General features: G+C 40.9%; 1 protein-coding gene across 1 annotated transcript in view; it reads right to left on the reverse strand.

The window, feature by feature from the left end:
- Nucleotides 1–18,244, reverse strand: part of DISC1 (DISC1 scaffold protein) — a 373,484-nt gene that overhangs the window by 294,710 nt on the left and 60,530 nt on the right. The window contains exon 3 of the mRNA XM_058275388.2: nt 9,212–9,359. Coding sequence (XP_058131371.2) covers nt 9,212–9,359 — 148 coding nt within the window. The remainder of the gene's footprint in view (nt 1–9,211; nt 9,360–18,244) is intronic.

The following is an 18,244-nucleotide window of genomic DNA, read 5'->3' on the forward strand; positions in this document are numbered from 1 at the left end:
ACAAATGTCACATAAAAAATATATGGGATTCCCATATGTCCCACTCCTCACACCTCCTTCATTTTCCCATATTAACAACATCCTTCATTAGTGAGATACATCCATTACAATTACTGAACACATTTTGGAGCATTGCCACTAAGCATGGATTAAAGTTTACGTTGTAGTTTACATTCTCTCCCACCCAATTCTGTAAGTTATGGCAAGATACATAATGCCCTGCATCTGTCGTTGCAATGTCATTCAGGACAAATCCCAAGTCCCAAAAATGCCCCTATGTTGCACCTGTTTTTCCCTCTCCCTGCCCTTGGATAAGTTTTTATGTTGTCTCATAACCTCTGGTAATCTGTAAAAGTTATCTTCTGGTTTTTTACAGTGTGTCTTCATTCAACCTGTGGACTTAGAACTGCATTAAATTCTGTGCCATGATGTTTCCTACAGGACAATTAAATGGAAATAAAGGATCATGTTTCCCATTTCTCAAAGGAATAGAAGAAGAACTGGGCAGAGGAAAAATGATTCAATCCAGAAGTATCATGATACTGCCCAACAATTATCTTTTCTGGTTCCATCTGAGCAGGGACTATTTAGACAGGCAAAGCAGAGTTCTGCATTTGATAAGTCCCATTAGAAAATCATTGTTTATCTTCATTTTTAAACTTAGTTTCTTTTTGTTTGCTTGGGTTTTAAGTGCATCCCCTGGGAAAGAGTCTTTATCATTTTGCATGCACACACCAATTTAAGTGACAAGTGCCATGAGTTTTAATTTAGACATTAATGAAGATCCAATAGAAAAACTCAGAGGATGTACAGAGAAACGCAAAGTGTTAATCAGAAAATCAGCAGTCGAATGTGTAACAGGAGGCCAAACCCCCTGGTAGGAGAAAGGAAAACTAACTTTCTTTTAATTGGATGAAAGATACAGTAGGAATAAATGTCTCTCTGTTCTCTTCTGATTATTACTGTGACAGGATGATGAGGTGGAATTTTCCTCTTGCTCCAGAATTAGAAACTATGCATGAAAGATGAAGAAAACAAGGCCTAACTGTCCTCCATTCTAAATACTGAATAATTGAGCTGGGTACCCACTCCAGCCGGAGTCAACTGCCGCCCTCAGCTACCCACCACTGTCTTCCTAGGAAACGGAGTGTCCATGAGAGAGGCTTTTCCTTACCCTCTCCCTTGGGGGCAAAGAGTAAACTTCCCCACTCAAACAATGCACAAAACTTCAACAGAATCCTCATAAAGGCTGGGGGAAGCCGGTGGCCTGCAAGAAGGAAGACTGGCCTCTGATTCACAAATTTGGGCATTTGTCTAAATGTGGGTTCTCCTAATGGCAGAGTCTCTAAGACAAGGATCTGAGAACAAGCTGTTTTTTAAGATGTGATTCACAAGGAAACTGGAGTGAGGGAGTGGAAAGGAGAAAAAGTCAAGAAAAGGCACATTCCTGAGCTAATCACCATATGGATAACTGGGGCTCAAACCCACTAGGAACCTTCTGGAAAAAAAGAGTGTGGCGCATGCCTCAGAACTGTCTCCCTAGAGGCTGGGTAGGCTGGGGCATTTATCCACCAACTGCCCCTCTTCCTGCAGGCCACAAGGCTACCTGGCGATAGGGAGAGGAAAACTTGGAATTGGATATAAAATTTGTGTTTCCGACCAGAGTGGATGGGATAAGAATCAGTAACTAAAAATGACCAGAAATTTCTGTAATCTGCCCACGAGATCATAAAGAAATGGGAAAGGTGGATTCAACAGAGCACAACAGAGACTGGAGAATAATAAAACCATTTTGTGTTCAGAGTTGAGATGCCTCAATGAACCAGTCACACTACTAAGCAGAGTGAAACAGAAAGCAGAGAGATGGCTGAACAATTTCAGTCCTGGTAGCCACTGTCAGAGGGACACAGCTAACCCCTGATGGAAGCAGCTAAAAGTTCCTGGACTGCTGATAGGGCTGGAATAAATCAAGAGTAATTCAGGGTGGTATTCTACATGAGTGCAGAGAATTAAACAATGCTTTTTAAAAGATTGATTTAAAAAGTGATTTTTTTAAAGAACAAAGTAATGGGTTTTTTTTTAAATATAAAAAGTACTCCCTATATATTCAATGTAACATTTATGTAATCCAATCTTCTTTAAAAATAAAATAAAAAATCAATTGGCAAAAAAAAAAAAAGTACCTGGTTGTACCTGGATGTTTATATTTCCTAAAACTTTATTCCAAATTTTCTTAACCTGGGATCCAAAGACCATTAAGACTTGAATGGATAAGCCTTGGGGGATCTGTGAGTCTCCTGAAATCGCACGCAAGAGTTTGCATTAATATATACGTACATATGTGATTTTTGCAATGGAAGAAATCTATAGCTTTTATCAGATTCTCAATACTTTATCCCAAAAGTTTGAGGCACTTATTCATGCTATTAATTAGTACTGAAAATGTCATATTAATACAGCTATTTCATTTCTGTAAGAAATGTACAGTCCATTCAAAGAGTATTCTATTTCTTCCTAGACTCAGAGAGAGAGAAAGCCCTTTGCTCTGTGTCTGTTCAGGCTCTGGGCTACGTGGCCTCCTGCCCAGCGCCACTTCCCCCTGGTGGCTACCGTGAGAACTGCAGTACAACCCCTGGGGAAGCAGGATCTGTCACTCAAATCAACACAGTTGACAACAAATGTCACCGGCATAAAGGGTAGACGAAACACTGAAAGACATTTTTTAAAGTATTAAAAGCTACGTATTTATGTTAGTATGCATTAGAAAACATAAGAAAGGAGTTGATTTAAAGTCGTTATTTTCTAATTATGTAAATAACAGAACAGGTGGATGTAACAAAAGAAAATCCGAGATACTATGTAAATAAGTGAAGTGTGCAAACAGTGCTCTAATTCAACCTCCTCATTTTCTGATGAGATCAGTGAAGTATGGAGGGGGTAGGTAATTACACACAGTCATATGTACCTAACTGGTTAGTGGAAAAGACTGACCACAACTCAGGTTCTTGACCTCAAATCCAGAATTCTTTCATGAACCTGTGCAACTTCTTCCTGCTGGGGGCATCAGAGCCAGTATCAGAAGAAAGGCTTGATGGAGGCAAGAAGACCAGAGAAGAGTAGAACCATGAAAGCCAAGGAGAATGAGGACCTTATGTTGAGTGAAGCAAGCCAGGCACTGAAGGACAAATATTACATGACCTCACTGATATGGCTTAAGCAAATTGAGCAGACTCACAGAGCTAGAGTCTCCAAGAAAGTTCACAGGAGGCAGAAGGGGAGTAGAGGATGATGAGCCAATGCTCAAAGGGCAAGATCTACTATAAGTTGGAAGGGTGTGTTTGTGCAGTGGATGAGCATGGCAGTGGTGCAGTGATGTGATTTGGTTCGGCAGTGCTGGCCTGTGAGGGGGAGTAGGGCGATGGGGGGGAAGGGGGGTTAGACTATCCATAGAACTGGGGGAGGGTTGGGGGAAGGAGCAAGTGAACTCTGGGGATTTGCAGGTCTGTGGTTAAAACTACAATGTTTGGAATGTTCTGCTGGCAAATATGGCAGGGGACAATTACTGGTGCAAGGTGATGGATGTGGGGGGTGGGGGCTGTGTATGGGACAGGGCGCACCTGGGGCAGCTTCGATGCAATGTGTAAGTGTTCATCTTGTTACAGTGAGTTATATCAGTGGGTAGAGACCATAATAAACAAGAAAATACCAAACTCCCAACCTGGGGAGTCCTGTTATGTTCTCAGTTAGAGAGACAAGAATCCCTCAAGAACATAGGTAGTCTTTAATAGAATAAGAAGAAGTCTACTTTAGTCCACTGTTCATTTCCCAATCTTGAGGATTTTACTCTTGCTTTGCTTGTAACCTTTCAAATACAGAACTGTAGCATTTTCTTTACTTTTTCTTTCTTACTCGCTTTCTTTAATATATTAGCTGTTTGCTTTCTAGTTCTTTTATGTATGTGTAGATGTATTTAGAGGCTTTTTGTGAAAGTTTATACATATTGTGTGGTCAAATAAATCTACCAGTGTTATATATTAAAAAAACAACAAAAACATAGGTAGTGCCTAGTAAAAGAAAACAGACCAATCTGTCAAGCCCTTGATACTATTGCAAGTAACTATGAATCTTATTCTTCAAAAATTGAAACTTAGTGGTTACCATAATTTCCTAGAGGAAAAGGAGAGAAGAATAGAGTAGATGGAACACAGGGCATTTTTAGGGCATGAGAATTGTTCAGCATGATCTTGCAACAACAGATACAGGCCACTTCAAATTTCATCAAAACCTATACAAGTGTATGCTCCAAAATATAAACACTAATGTAAACCATTCACCATGGTTAGTAGCAATGCTTCAATATGTGTACAACAATTGTAATAAATGTACCATCCACATGTAAAATATTATTAAAAGGGGAGAGGGGAAAGGGGGAAGGATGTTGGGTATATGTGACTTTTCTGTAACCTAAAGCTTCTTTGAAGATAAAATGAGAAAAATAAGACAACGGGGCAATATATGGATGAAAATGTCACTTTACATACAAGTCAACACATCTTACAGTGATGAAAGACAAAATAGCTAAAAAATTTGTTTTATTATTTCGATTTTTTAAATTTTGTATTTTTTAAATTATTACCTCAATTTCTTGTTAATTTTGTTTGGTTATTTTGCTGGCTTCATTTTTTGGCTGGTTTTGGATCACAGAAGAGTCACAACAGCAGCAAGGTAGGATCGTTGGTGAGGGGTGTCAGTGATAAGGGGATGCATGGGAAGTAGTTCACCTAGGGCATGCATCTAAGGCATGTGAATATATTCAAGTGTTCATGGGGCATTGTCTTGGTGGGTAGAGATCCACACAACAACCAAAAGAATACTGAATTCTTATCCTGGAGAGATTCTGCTACATTGTCTAATAGGACAGCAAGAATCCCCTGTGTGCAAGGGCAGTGCCTAGAGAAGGAATAGAGACCATTATGCCAGGCCCTTGATATTGATCATTGTACTTAGGAACCTTTTCTTGTGAAGTTGAAACTTAGCCTAGTATTATATACTTAGCCTAGCATGCATAAGAATTACCTTTTTTTTTTTAAAGATTCATTTTTTATTTATTTATTTCCCCTTTCCCCCCAGTTGTCTGCTCTCTGTGTCCATTCGCTGTGTGTTCTTCTGTGACCACTTCTATCCTTATCAGCAGCACCAGGAATCTGTGTTTCTTTTTGCTGCGTCATCTTGTTGTGTCAGCTCTCCATGTATGCGGCGCCATTCCTGGGCAGGCTGCATTTTCTTTCATGCTGGGCAGCTCTCCTTACGGGGTGCACTCCTTGCACGTGGGGCTGCCCTAAGTGGGGGACGCCCCTGCGTGGCACAGTACTCCTTGCGTGCATCAGCACTGTGCATGGGCCAGCTCCACACGGGTCAAGGAGGCCCGGGGTTTGAACTGTGGACCTCCCATGTGGTAGACGGACGCCCTATCCATTGGGCCAAGTTTGCTTCCCAAGAGTTACCTCTTGATAGCCTCCTTGTTGCTCAAATGTGGCCTCTCTCTAACCCAAACTCAGCATATAAATGCACTACCTTCCCCCCAACATGGGATATGACACCCAGGGATAAGCTCCCTGGCACTGAGGGATTATTACCAAGCACTAACTAGTAATGCATCTGGAAAAAGACATTGATCAAAAGGAGAAACGGTAAATACAAATGAGTTTTTATGGCTAAGAGATTTCAAAGTGCACGGGGAGGTCATTCCAGAGGTTACACTTATGCAAGTCTCAGCAAGATCTCATTAACTGACACAGTCAATAGTGTCTCAAATAGCAGGGCTCCTGAGGGCTCTAGAGACATCCAGAAACTATAAGCAGGGCAGACAGCTCAGGAATTCAGCACACCGTCAGTGGGCCTTACTTTGGAATTTATGCTCCCCTGTGTAACAATATTAGACTCATTTATAGTTTCTCTACGCATGGCTCTTCTGCCCCTTTTATCTGAACCTATAATTAGCACTATACTTGATAAATATATGTCCCAGAGACTTAAATCTTTGGTCTGTCCATGTGCCAGTTGAGCCCCGAATTTCAGCAGTTGCAACACCTACTTTCCAGTTCACTGTACTCACACAGGACAACTAACAAAGAGATGATGATGGACAATGCCCATCCCAAAGAACAGAGAGTGTCTGCAACTGCAAGCAAGATAGTCCCATCCATCTGCCCCATGGGATCTAAGCCCTCTCTCAATTAGAAGCAAAGTGGGAATCACCACCCCAAAATCCTCAGGATTGGGGAATGAACAATGGACTAAAGTAGACTTATTATTATTCTGATATAGACTTACTGTTTTTGCAATGAAAGAACTCTTACCATTGATATAAATGCAGTGGCCACCAGAGGTTCGGAGTGATGGAAGAGGGAAGATTAGGTGTAATTTTGGGGACATTGGAGTTGTCTTCCATGACATTGCTGTGACAGATATAGGCTATTGTATATTTTGTCATAACCTATAAATTCGTATGGGACAGAGTGTAAACTATAATGTAAACTGTAGGCCATGGTTTATAACAATACTTCAATATGTGTTCATCAATTATAACAAATGTACCACACTAACAAAGAATGCTGTTAATGCGGGAAAGTGTGGCAGGCGGAGGGAGTGGGGGCGTAAGGGAATCCCTTATATTTTTCATGTAACATTTATGTAATCTAAAGCTTCTTTAAAAATCAAAACAATTTTCCAATTCTTATTCTGCTCTATTTCAATGCAGTGAAATAGAGCAGAATAAGAATTAGGAAATGTCCTTCAAATTTAACAAATGAAAAATCATTGTTAACTTTGGCAGAGATTTAGGGAGTGAAAGATAGAAATCAGATCACAGTGGGCTCGAAAAGTGAATGGGAAATAAGAACACGATGTGCAGATCATGCCTGTCAGGAAAGGAGTGCAGGAGGCTAGCTAATAAGGTAAGCCAATCGTTTTTATTGGCTTAATAAATATTTCATAAAAATCTATATAGTTATGGGCAATACATTAAGTTGAACTATATGAAATTGTTATATTTATAGGTTATAGTCAAACATAAGAAATTTCATACAGTTTAACCTATCATAATTCAGAATCCTTGATATCACTTTAATTTCCATTAATCATGTTCTATGCAAAACACAGCCAAGCCCATAACAAAAGCACTGCTCTCCATCCAAATCGCCCATAGAAGTGCATAGACAACGATATAAAAGGTCTTGCCAGCTCAGACTTAGAGAGGCAGCACAGTGTACTAGTTCAGAGTAGGGACTCTGGGGCCAGGCAACCTGGTTTGTATCTTGGCTCAGCTACTCTCCTGCTGTGGGGTTTAGGCAAGTCACTTAATCTCTCCCGGGACATAGTTTCCTTATCTTTAAATATAGATATAGGGAAGCAGATTTGGCTCACTTGATAAAGTGTCTGCCTACCACATGGGAGGTCCAGGGTTCAAACCCAGGGCCTCCTGACCCATGTGGAGCTGGCCCACACACAGTGCTGATGCACGCAAGGAGTGCCGTGCCACGCAGTGGTGCCCCCGCATAGGAGAGCCCCACACACAAGGAGTGCAACCCACAAGGAGAGCCACCCTTTGTGAAAAAAAAAAGTGCAGCCTGCCCAAGAATGGTGCCACACACATGGAGAGTTGATGCAACAAGATGACGCAACAAAAATGAGACGCAGTTTCCCAGTGCCACTGACAAGAATACAAGTGGACACAGAAGAAAACACAATGCATGGACAGAGAGAGCAGACATTAGGGGGAGGGGGAAGGGTAGAGAAATAAATTAAAAAATAAAATCTTAAAAATACATAGATAGATATAGATACAGATTATACAGATACCAATAGCAATATAGATCTCGATATGTAACAGAACACTACTTAGAATTGTAATGAAGACTAAATGACTTCCTTCTTAAAGCACTGAGTAACTGTTCTGCAAGTGATTGTCAAATTAACAGAAACACAGTAATAAATTGGCAGGTGCTAAAAATACCCCCAAACCAGGCAAAAGGACAAGAAATAACCCCAAAGATAAGAGGAAGAACTAAGTAGAAAGTCAGGCGCCAGGTGAGAAAAGGAAAGGATTGAGGTGATATCTCAAGGCCAGAGAAGAAGGGACTAGAAATGAGGAGGTGGAATTCACATGATATTAAAGAGGACCATGAAAAAATTCATCCAACGTTGGTAAGGAAGCACCTACTAGGTGCCAGGCGCTCTTGCGTGCTACCAGCACAACCGCAAGGTAAGCCCATGAGAAAGTAATTGGTCTCACTGTTCAGACAGGACAGGCCGAGATACACTGAATGTATAATGCCATGTACACTTAATAGGAAAAGGCCAGAAAATCTTGTGATTGTCAGAGCCAACTGAAAGTCAGAAATAAAGTGTAATTGCTGTGGCCATGTTTATCTGTAAGAAGCTGCAGACCTGAATTGTGACTAGGCTAATAACATTCATGAAAAACCTGTTTCCTCGAAAAGCTCATTTACCCAGGAAGAGAGGCAACAAGCAGGTAGGCTGAGCTGTGGTTCTCAACCTTGGCTGCAGGTTAGAATCACCTGGATAGCACTTTAAACTCACCAGTGCCTGAGACCCACCCCCAGAGATGAAGATGAAGACGATTTAGCTGGTCTTGGGTGGAGCCTGGGTGAAGTTCTCCAGGTGATTCAAATGCCCAGCCAAGATGGACACCCACTGGGTCAGAAATAAATGATTGTTCTCTCTATAGTACCAGTCCCAGGAGACCCTTGGGTGGCACAAACAGGAGCTAAGTGCTGGGCTTAAGGGCGGAGAGTCAGGAGGAAGTCATATTTTCACCCCTGGTTGGAGGGACCAGTCTGAGGATCTAGCAGGCTTAACACAATTAGAAAAGATGAAGGTGCCCTTGACTAGAGGAAATCATCCAGCATCTTCTTAGGAGGTTGGCTTCCTGCAGGAGTAGAAGGCCGGCCTGGTTCGTGGAGGATCTCTCCCTCTGGAAGCTGCTGAGCATCAATTAGCAGAAAAGGCTTCTTTAGGGGCCTGACTCCTGACAGGCCCTTCACTCTGAAGGAGCCCCTCTCTGCCCGGACAACAAAGGTGCCCCTTCTCACACAAAAACAGCTAAGGGTCTCTTCAGCGAAGCTCTTCTCAGCCCTTTGCAACATGGGACCCAGTGAAAAGTGGTGGCAATGCAATCACAGATACTTACTCTTGAGTTGCCCGGCGCAAGGATGCCTGAACCTGCGCCCCCAAATGGTCCAGGAAGCTGCTAAGAGCGGGCTGCCTGGAGGGAAGCTGAAACTGCAGGGTGCTTTTCTCTTTCTCCAGGTCTTCTAATCTTTGTTTTAACTTCTCAGCTGGAAGTCCAAAAGGATGAGAGACAGGAGGGAAAAAAATGAACCATGAAACTCAAAATAGATAACCCAATGTCTCTTAATGCCACTCCTTTTCAACCTTTACCTTAATGACACAATACAAAGGTTGCTGGTTTCTAGGCCAGCACTTTCATCTTTCAGTTGGTGCTTTTAAAACTCCTCTGTCTTTCTCCCTACAATACAGCCCTCCTACCTTTCATTCTTCTAACACACAGAGGTTGTAGTTTATGGGATGGCCATAAGCCTTACAATCATCACATAGAAGAATCCATAATACTAATTATTTTTTAAACTATGGTGTTCCTTTGGGAGAAAATCTGCTAATTTTGATTGTAAGGATGTTTCCTTGGAAAGTGTACATCAAGATAGAACCAGTAATGGAAGTGACATTCAAATTCTATCATCCTACAGATGACCAGATATGCATTTGCCAATAAAGTAAGGGTCCCATTACTTTTTAATGAACTTATGTCTCCTAAGACAAGGTATAAATATAGAATGATTATAAAACATTTTTTTCTTAAAAAATAATAACTTCAAAAATTGGAATTCCTTCATATGAGAACTAATCATCATAACCAAATAACTAAAGAATTGGAAAGTTGCCCGGAAAGCTATTTTTGCAGAAATATTAAGGACCTGGTTTAAAAACACCATCCATCAGCACTCCCCTTCCTGTGGTCCTTGCCAGGCTGGTGGCCTCCTGATGTGTACTGAGATGTTGATCCCCTCCACCCCAGCACAGTGGGTGGGCCTTGGGGCAGCCACGTCTGGCCATGAGCACCATCACTTACCCAGTATGCAGCACAAATGTTATCCTTTTCTGTGTGCCACAACCAGAAAAAGGTTGAAGAGGCTCTAGATCACAAAACTCTTCTATATTCCTATGGCCCCAGAGGCAATTTGTCAAGTAGGCTATTTCTATCAGACTCAATTTTAAATAAAACACTGTGTTGAACAAGCTTGTTATTTTGAAAAACGCTTTAACAAAACCTTTTTTCCTATGCCATCAAATAGGTAACACTAATCACCATGCATCTCTCCATATAGCATTTCCAAGGCATTCTCCATCCCCATGCCAATCCACTTCCAAGGCACACACAGGAGCCGATGAAAGGCAGGGGCCACCAAGTTTCATGGGCAGAAAATGTGTGTCTCTGGAGATGGCATGTTGGACGACCTCCCCATAAACTTGCCGTGTATATTGAGAACCAACCGCCAGAAATTTATTCAGAGAAATTCCCTAGGATTCACCGGAACAGGTGATCTACTTAACTCTTCAATGCCAAGTTCCAGGGCTTTTAATGTATGACACCTTCTTCAGAAGTTCCAACTAGAGCTTAATTCAGACAACACACTTCAAATTCACAGTGGGGTCTAGCCTGAGGGCTCTTCCATGATAAAGTTAAAATGTACCTGTCCCTTAATGCCAAACATTCAAACTTATATATAATTTATTTCCTAATATTTTACTTCCTGCTGTATCAAAAGCAAACCTTTGGTAAAATGCAATAAACGTCTCACCTTCTCTACGCTAAAATCACATATGATACAGTCAAAATATAATGGCAAAGTTTGTACCTCCACCTTTTCAAGTGTCAGTTTCCTACTCTGTAAAAAAAATGGAGTTACTAGTATCTACATCATAGGACTTTCTGCAGATTAAATGAGATAAGTCAACACTTAGCACCATGCCTGATACATATGAAGTGGTCTAAAAGACTGTCTATAATTAGTAGTATCATTGTTAATACACAATAAAATTTAAAACCCAGTCTGGTCTCCCTCTGTGATGTACCATATCCCACTACTCGATGAAAAGTACTTGGAGAATGCAAGCTGATCCAGCAAAACAATCCACTTGAAATGGTAAATTGGCTGCCAAAGATCATACTCACAATGAATTCCAAAGGCAAATAACAAGTATTACAAGAAATATCCATGATTAGCCATGTTCTCTTCTGCTATTCACCTTCATGAGTGTGGATAGCTAAAGCTCTTTTCTATTTTATCTTTGAAAAAGGACATCAGAATGGTCACCAGTAATTTGATGGCTTCAATCATAATCTCTAACTTCTAAATAATCTCTTATTCCAGCCTCCCTCTTAACTATAAGCCACTGGGCATTTCCATTTCAATGTGCCCCTGTCACCTCTGGTTAGCCTTAGTGGACTTTCTACCCCATTTTTACAAAACAGAGCTCTCTAGTTCCCTCAAATTGTACCTCTGTTCATTTACTAGATATTCCAAGTGGAGGGAACTCTTAGCCAGTGCAAAAGCCCTGAAGTGGGATGCATATTCAAGAAACACTAGTAGTGGGGCAAACAAAGGGCAGAAGAACGGGAGATGAGGAAGAGAGAGGTTACGGGAGTGGCCTTGGTCATAGGGCTAAGACTTTAGCATTTACCCTGAGGGAGATGGAGAGCCTTTGCAGAATTCTGAGTAGAGGAGACTTGATCCAAATTGTGTATTAAGAAGATCATTCTGGCTGCTCTATTGTGAACAGACTATAGACGGTAAGTGGCAAAAACACATAGACCAGTCACAAGGTGATTGCTGATATTTAGACAAGATCTAATGGTGGCCACGACCAGGAAGTAAAAGTAGAGGTTGGGAAGCGGCTGTGACTCAGTCAGCTGGGCTCCTACCTCCCATATGGGAGGTCCTGGGTTTGCGTCCCGGCACCTCCTTGTGAAAGCAGGCTCACCTGCATGCTGTGGAGAGCCACCCAACCCATAAGTGCCGTTGACAGCTGACTCGGCAAGGTGACGCAGCAAAAAGGGAGACGAGCAAAAAACGCAGAAGAGCACAGCAACAGACACAGAGAGCAGACGGCAAGCAAACCGCAACGGTGGAGGGGAAATAAGTTAAAAATAAATACAGAGGCGGGGCAAGATGGCATCTCAGTGAGTGCACCTCCTAATCTCTCCTGCAAAGAAGTGGCTGAGTAGGGTCAGAGTCCTGCTGGACCAGGCTGTTTTGGGTGTTTGCAGGGCAGGAGCTGTCTGGACGTCAATTTGGTGTGACAGTGACAGAGGAGATTCTTGCAAGAGGTAGAATTTGGGGTCTCTTGCCCGGAGGTCAGAGGTTGTGGGCAGACCCTTATCCCTGGGACTGGCAGCCTGTCTGCGGTGATTCCTGAAGGCTTTGTTTTGCTGGGGTGTTCCCAAGCCCTGAGTGGGCTGTTTCGGGGGCCTGCAGGGTGGGAGGTGTCTGGATGTCAGGATTTGGTGAGACAGTGATGGAAGAGATTCTTGCGAGAGGTGGAATTTTGGGTTTCTGACACAGAGGTCAGAAGTTGTGGGTGGAGCCCCCTCCCCCTAGGGCTGGCAGCTCAGCCACAGAGATCCCTAGGATTTTTATTGTGCTGCGGTGTTCCCAAACCCTGAGTGGGCTGTTTCAGGGACTTGCAGGGCAGGAAGTGTCTGGATGTCTATTTGGTAAGACAGTGATGGAAGAGATTCTTGCGTGAGGTGCAATTTTGAGTTTCTGACACAGAGGTCAGAAGTTGTAGGCGGAACCCCTCCCCGTAGGGCTGGTGGCCCAGCCACAGTGATCCCTGAAATCTTGGTTGTGCTACGGTGCTCCCAAACCCTGAGTGGGCTATTTCAGGGGCTTGCAGGGCAGGAGGTGTCTGGATGTCGATTTGGTGAGACAGTGACAGAAGAGATTCTTGTGAGAGGTGGAATTTTGGGTTTCTGACACAGAGGTCAGAAGTTGTGGGTGGGACCCCTCCTCCTAGGGCTGGTGACCCGGCTGCTGTGATCTCTGAAGGCTTTGTTGTGCTGTGGTGTTCCCAGGCCCCATGTTAACCGGATGCGTGGTTCCCAGGTCTGTATCCCCTAAACCCTGGTGGCCCACACTCCAGAGATTCACACACCTTGAGTCTGCAATATCACGGACTTCCCATCCCTGAATCCACCACGCCCTGAGGTCCGTCTGAGGTCCTTGATTACCCTAGCCCTTGGCATTTTCTTTTTGTTGTTGTTTTTTCTCTCTCTCCTTAAACTTGGAGGAGTGTACCAGCTGACTTGGGGAGAGTCTGGGAAGAAAGGAGAGGCAAATCTGCTGAGAAAGTTCAATTTACCTAAACATCCTGGGATAGGAAACTTGGTCAGGGAGAAGGTGGAGTCAGAAAACCAATTAGACCTCCCCTGTCACACCTAAGGGGAAGGGACTGTAGGAGGTGCTATCCAAGCTTCCAATTGTATATTTGGGGTTTCTGGTGAAGTGTAGGTGCTCTCATGCTGGAAATAAAGAGTCATAGTGTTCAGTGTTGAGTTGGTTCAACAAGGACCTACTTGAATCTCCTACCAGACTTCTCAGGCAGCTTTCCTGCTGCCCTGGGAAAGAGAGAAGTGAGGAAAGGAGAAAGGGGAAAGTCAGATCCCTTAGTGTATTATTTAACTGCAAAGAGGATTCCTAGCTTGAAATGTTGGTTCTTTTTTTTTTTTTTTTTTCATCATGGTTGCTAATATTGCATTGTCTCCTGGTCTTTTCTCCCATTTTATCCCCCAAGCCCTTTTTCATTTATTTAGGTTTTTTCTCTTTTTCTTTTTCTTCCTTGTTCCTCCCCCTCCTTTTTCTTTGCTGCCCCTTTTTTTTCTCCTTTTTTTTCTCCTTTTTTTCTCTCTTTTTCTTCTTTTTTATTTTATTTTCTTTATATAATAGGTGCTACAGGGAGCACTTCACACTTGCTGTGTTTCCTCACCCTCCATTTCCTCTTTTCGTGTGTATTGATTTTGGCCACCTACACTATCCCCTTTCCCCAATATCTCTCTATCCTCCATCATTAACTGTGTCTCTTACATTCCACCTCCCTTTCTTTGGCCCCCAAATTGTCTGACTTTTTATTTCTAATACCTTTGTTCTGTTTTCTTTCTTTTATCTACTCTTGATATTACTGTCTTTCTTTTCTCTTTCCCTATCTCATGAAAACACTGGCCTTTTAATTCATACTATATTCCTCCCCATATTCAGTTGACTGTCTCATTATAGGTACTCTACTTACTGCTATAACTTAACTCTACACAACTTACATGAGTCTAATATCCATTCTCCCAGATCTCACATTGTTGCTCTGTTAACATTTATTACAATACTACTTTATACATTTTCTTTGCTTACTCATTTTGCTTTCCCTGGCCCTAATATTTTTCTTCAAAGTGAACTTAGCCAGCAAAAAGAAAATAGAGTAAGAAGAACAAAGTGACAAAGGGAAGACATAACACTTACGCACAAACAACAACTAATTAATCCCCAAGACTAGACAAAGAAGCTAAGGAACTGATTAAACCCGTCAAGATAAAATGATGACCAGACAGCAACACAAAACTACAAACCAAACCAATAATCAGGAAAACATGGCCAAATCCAATGAACAAACTAAAAACCAGGAAGGGGAGCAGAACATCGGACAAGTAATTAAAGATCTCAAAACATATATTAAGGACCAACTTAATGAAGTAAAGGAAGAGATTAACAATATGAAGAAAACACTTGGAGAGGAAATTGCAGGCATACGCAAAAAGATAACAGATATGATGGGAATGAATACCACAGTTCAAGAAATCAAAAATACACTCTCAGCAAATAGCAGCAGATTAGAAGAGGCAGAGGAGAGAATTAGTGACGTGGAAGACAGTACATCTGAAATCAAACACATAGTAGTACTGATCAATAAAAAGAAAACATCCAGCTAGGACTTAGGGTCCTGAATGACAATGCAAAACACACAAACATACGTATTATAGGCATCCCAGAAGGAGAAGAGAAGGGAAAGGGGGCAGAAGGGGTGTTGGAGGAAATAATGGCTGAAAACTTCCCAAAACTACTGAGAGAGATGGATGTACATATCCAGGAAGCACAACACACTCCAAAAACCATAAATCCCAACAGGCCCACCCCAAGACATATACTTGTCAAATTATCCAATGCTCAAGACAAAGAGAAAATTCTAAAAGCAGCAAGAGAAAAGAAAACCATCACATACAAGGGAGGCTCCATAAGATTAAGTGCTGATTTCTCATCTGAAACCATGGAGGCAAGAAGGCAGTGGTATGATATAGTCAAGGTACTAAAAGAAAAAAATTTCCAACCAAGAATACTCTACCCAGCTAAACTAGCATTCAAAAATGATGGAGAGTTCAAAATATTCACAGATAAACAGAAATTGAAAGAGAATGCCAACAAGAACCCTGCCCTTCAAGAAATACTAAAGGGAGTTCTGCAGAAAGAAAGAAAAAAACAGGAGAGACAGAGTTGGAGGAGAGTGTAAGAGCAACAAAAAAGACAAAAAGAGAAGGAAACAAACAAAATATGACAAACATAGTCCAAACAAAATATGGCTAACATAAATAAGGCCTTGAAAGTAATAACACTGAATGTCAATGGATTAAACTCACCTGTCAAAAGTTTCAGCCTGGAAGATTGGATAAGGAAGTATGACCCATCTATATACTGTCTACAAGAAACATATTAGACCCAGGGATTCATGGAGGTTGAAAGTGAATGGCCAGAAAACAATCTTACAAGCAAACAATAACCAAAAAAAAGGCAGGAGTAGCTATATTAATATCAGACAAAATAAACTTTAAATGTGAAACAATTGTGAGAGACAAAGATGGATACTACATATTAGTGAAAAGGATAATCTTTCAAGAAGAACGAACAATCATAAATATTTACGCTCCTAACAAGGGCGCCTCCAAATATGTGAGGCCAACACTGGAAAAACTAAGTGAAAGAATAGATGCCTCTACAATTATAGTGGGAGACTTTAATATACCACTATCAACTTTGGACAGAACATCTCATAAGAGAATCAATAAAGAAACAAAAACTTTGAACAGTATATTAGAGGAGCTGGATCTAATAGACATATACAGATCATTACACCCAAATACAGCAGGATATACATTTTTCTCAAGTGCACAAGGACCATTCTCCAAGATAGACCACATATGCTAGGCCACAAAGAAAGGCTCAATTAATTCAGAAAGACAAAAATCATACAAAATAATATCTCTGGCCACAATGGAGTGAAGCTGGAAATCTGCAAGGGCCAGAGGCCCAGATTTCACACCAAAATATGGAAATTAAACAGCTCACTCTTAGGAAAACAGTGGGTCAAAGAGGAAATCTCAAAAGAAATTAATAACTACCTTGAAACTAATGAAAATGATAACACAACATACCAAAATTTATGGGACACAGCAAAAGCAGTACTGAGAGGGAAATTTATAGCCATAAATTCATACATCAAAAAAGAAGAGCAAAAATTGAAGAACTAACTGCACATTTGGAGGAATTAGTAAAAAACAACAAAGTAATCCCAAAGGAAGAAGAAAGAAAGAAATAACAAAGATAAGAGCAGAACTAAATGAAATAGAAAATAAGAAAGCACTTGAAAAGATAAACAAAACCAAGAGCTGGTTCTTTGAGAAGATCACTAAAATTGACAAACTCTTAGCTAGACTAACAAAGAAAAAAAGAGAGAAGATGCAAATACACAAAATAAGAAATGAGAAAGGAGATATCTCCACTGACCCCACAGAAATAAAGACTATCATGAGAGGATACTCTGAAAAACTATATTGCAACAAAAATGACAGTTCAGAGGAAATGGACAAATTCCTAGAAACACATAAGCAGCCTATATTGACAAAAGAAGAAATTGATGATTTCAACAAACCAATCACAAGTAAAGAGATAGAATCAGTCATTAAAAACCTCCAAACTAAGAAGAGCCCAGGGACAGACGGCTTCACAGGTGAATTCTCCAGAACATTCCGGAAAGAATTAACACCAATCCTGCCGAAACTCTTCCAAAAAATCAAAACAGAAGGAACATTACCTAACTCATTCTATGATGCCAACATTACCCTAGTACCAAAGCCAAACAAAGACACAACAAGAAAGGAAAATTACAGACCAATTTCCTAATGAACCTAGATGCAAAAATCCTCAACAAAATACTTGCTAACCGTATTCAACAACACATTAAACAAATTATACACCATGACAAAGTGGGATTCATTCCGGGTATGCAAGGATGGTTCAACATAAGAAGATCAATCAATGTAATACACCATATAAACAGATTGAAGGGAAAAAATCACATGATTATATCTATAGATGCAGAAAAAGTATTTGACAAAATACGGCACCCTTTCTTGATAAAAACACTGCGGAAGATTGGAATACAAGGAAATTTTCTGAACATGATAAAGAGTATATATGAAAAACCCACAGCCAACATCATTAACAATGGTGAAATCCTAAAATCTTTCCCTCTAAGATCAGGAACAAGACAAGGATGCCCACTATCACCTCTTCTATTTAGCATTGTCTTGAAGTACTTGCTTGAGCACTGAGGCAAGAACCAGATATAAAAGGCATTCAAATTGGAAAGGAAGAAGTCAAAATTTCATAATTTGCAGACGACATGATCCTATACATAGATAACCCTGAGAAGTCTACAAAAAAGCTTCTAGAACTCATTAATGAGTTTAGTAAAGTCACAGGTTATAAGATCAAAGTGCAAAAATCAGTAGCATTTCTGTACACCAATAATGAGCAAGCTCAGGAGGAAATCAAGAAACAAATACCATTTACAATAGTCAATAAAAAAATCAAATACCTAGGAATAAATTCAACTAAAGATGTCAAAAAACTTATACACAGAGAACTACACAAGACTGTTCAAGGAAATCAAAGAAGACCTAAATAAATGGAAGAATATTCCTTGTTCATGGATAGGAAGACTAAATATTATTAAGATGTCTAGCCTACCAAAACTGATCTACACATTCAATGCAATCCAAATAAAAATCAACACAGCATTCTTTAAGGAACTAGAAAAACTA

This window comes from Dasypus novemcinctus, chromosome 13 (genome assembly GCF_030445035.2).
Source record: "Dasypus novemcinctus isolate mDasNov1 chromosome 13, mDasNov1.1.hap2, whole genome shotgun sequence".
In the NCBI taxonomy this organism is placed as follows: Eukaryota; Metazoa; Chordata; class Mammalia; order Cingulata; family Dasypodidae; genus Dasypus; species Dasypus novemcinctus.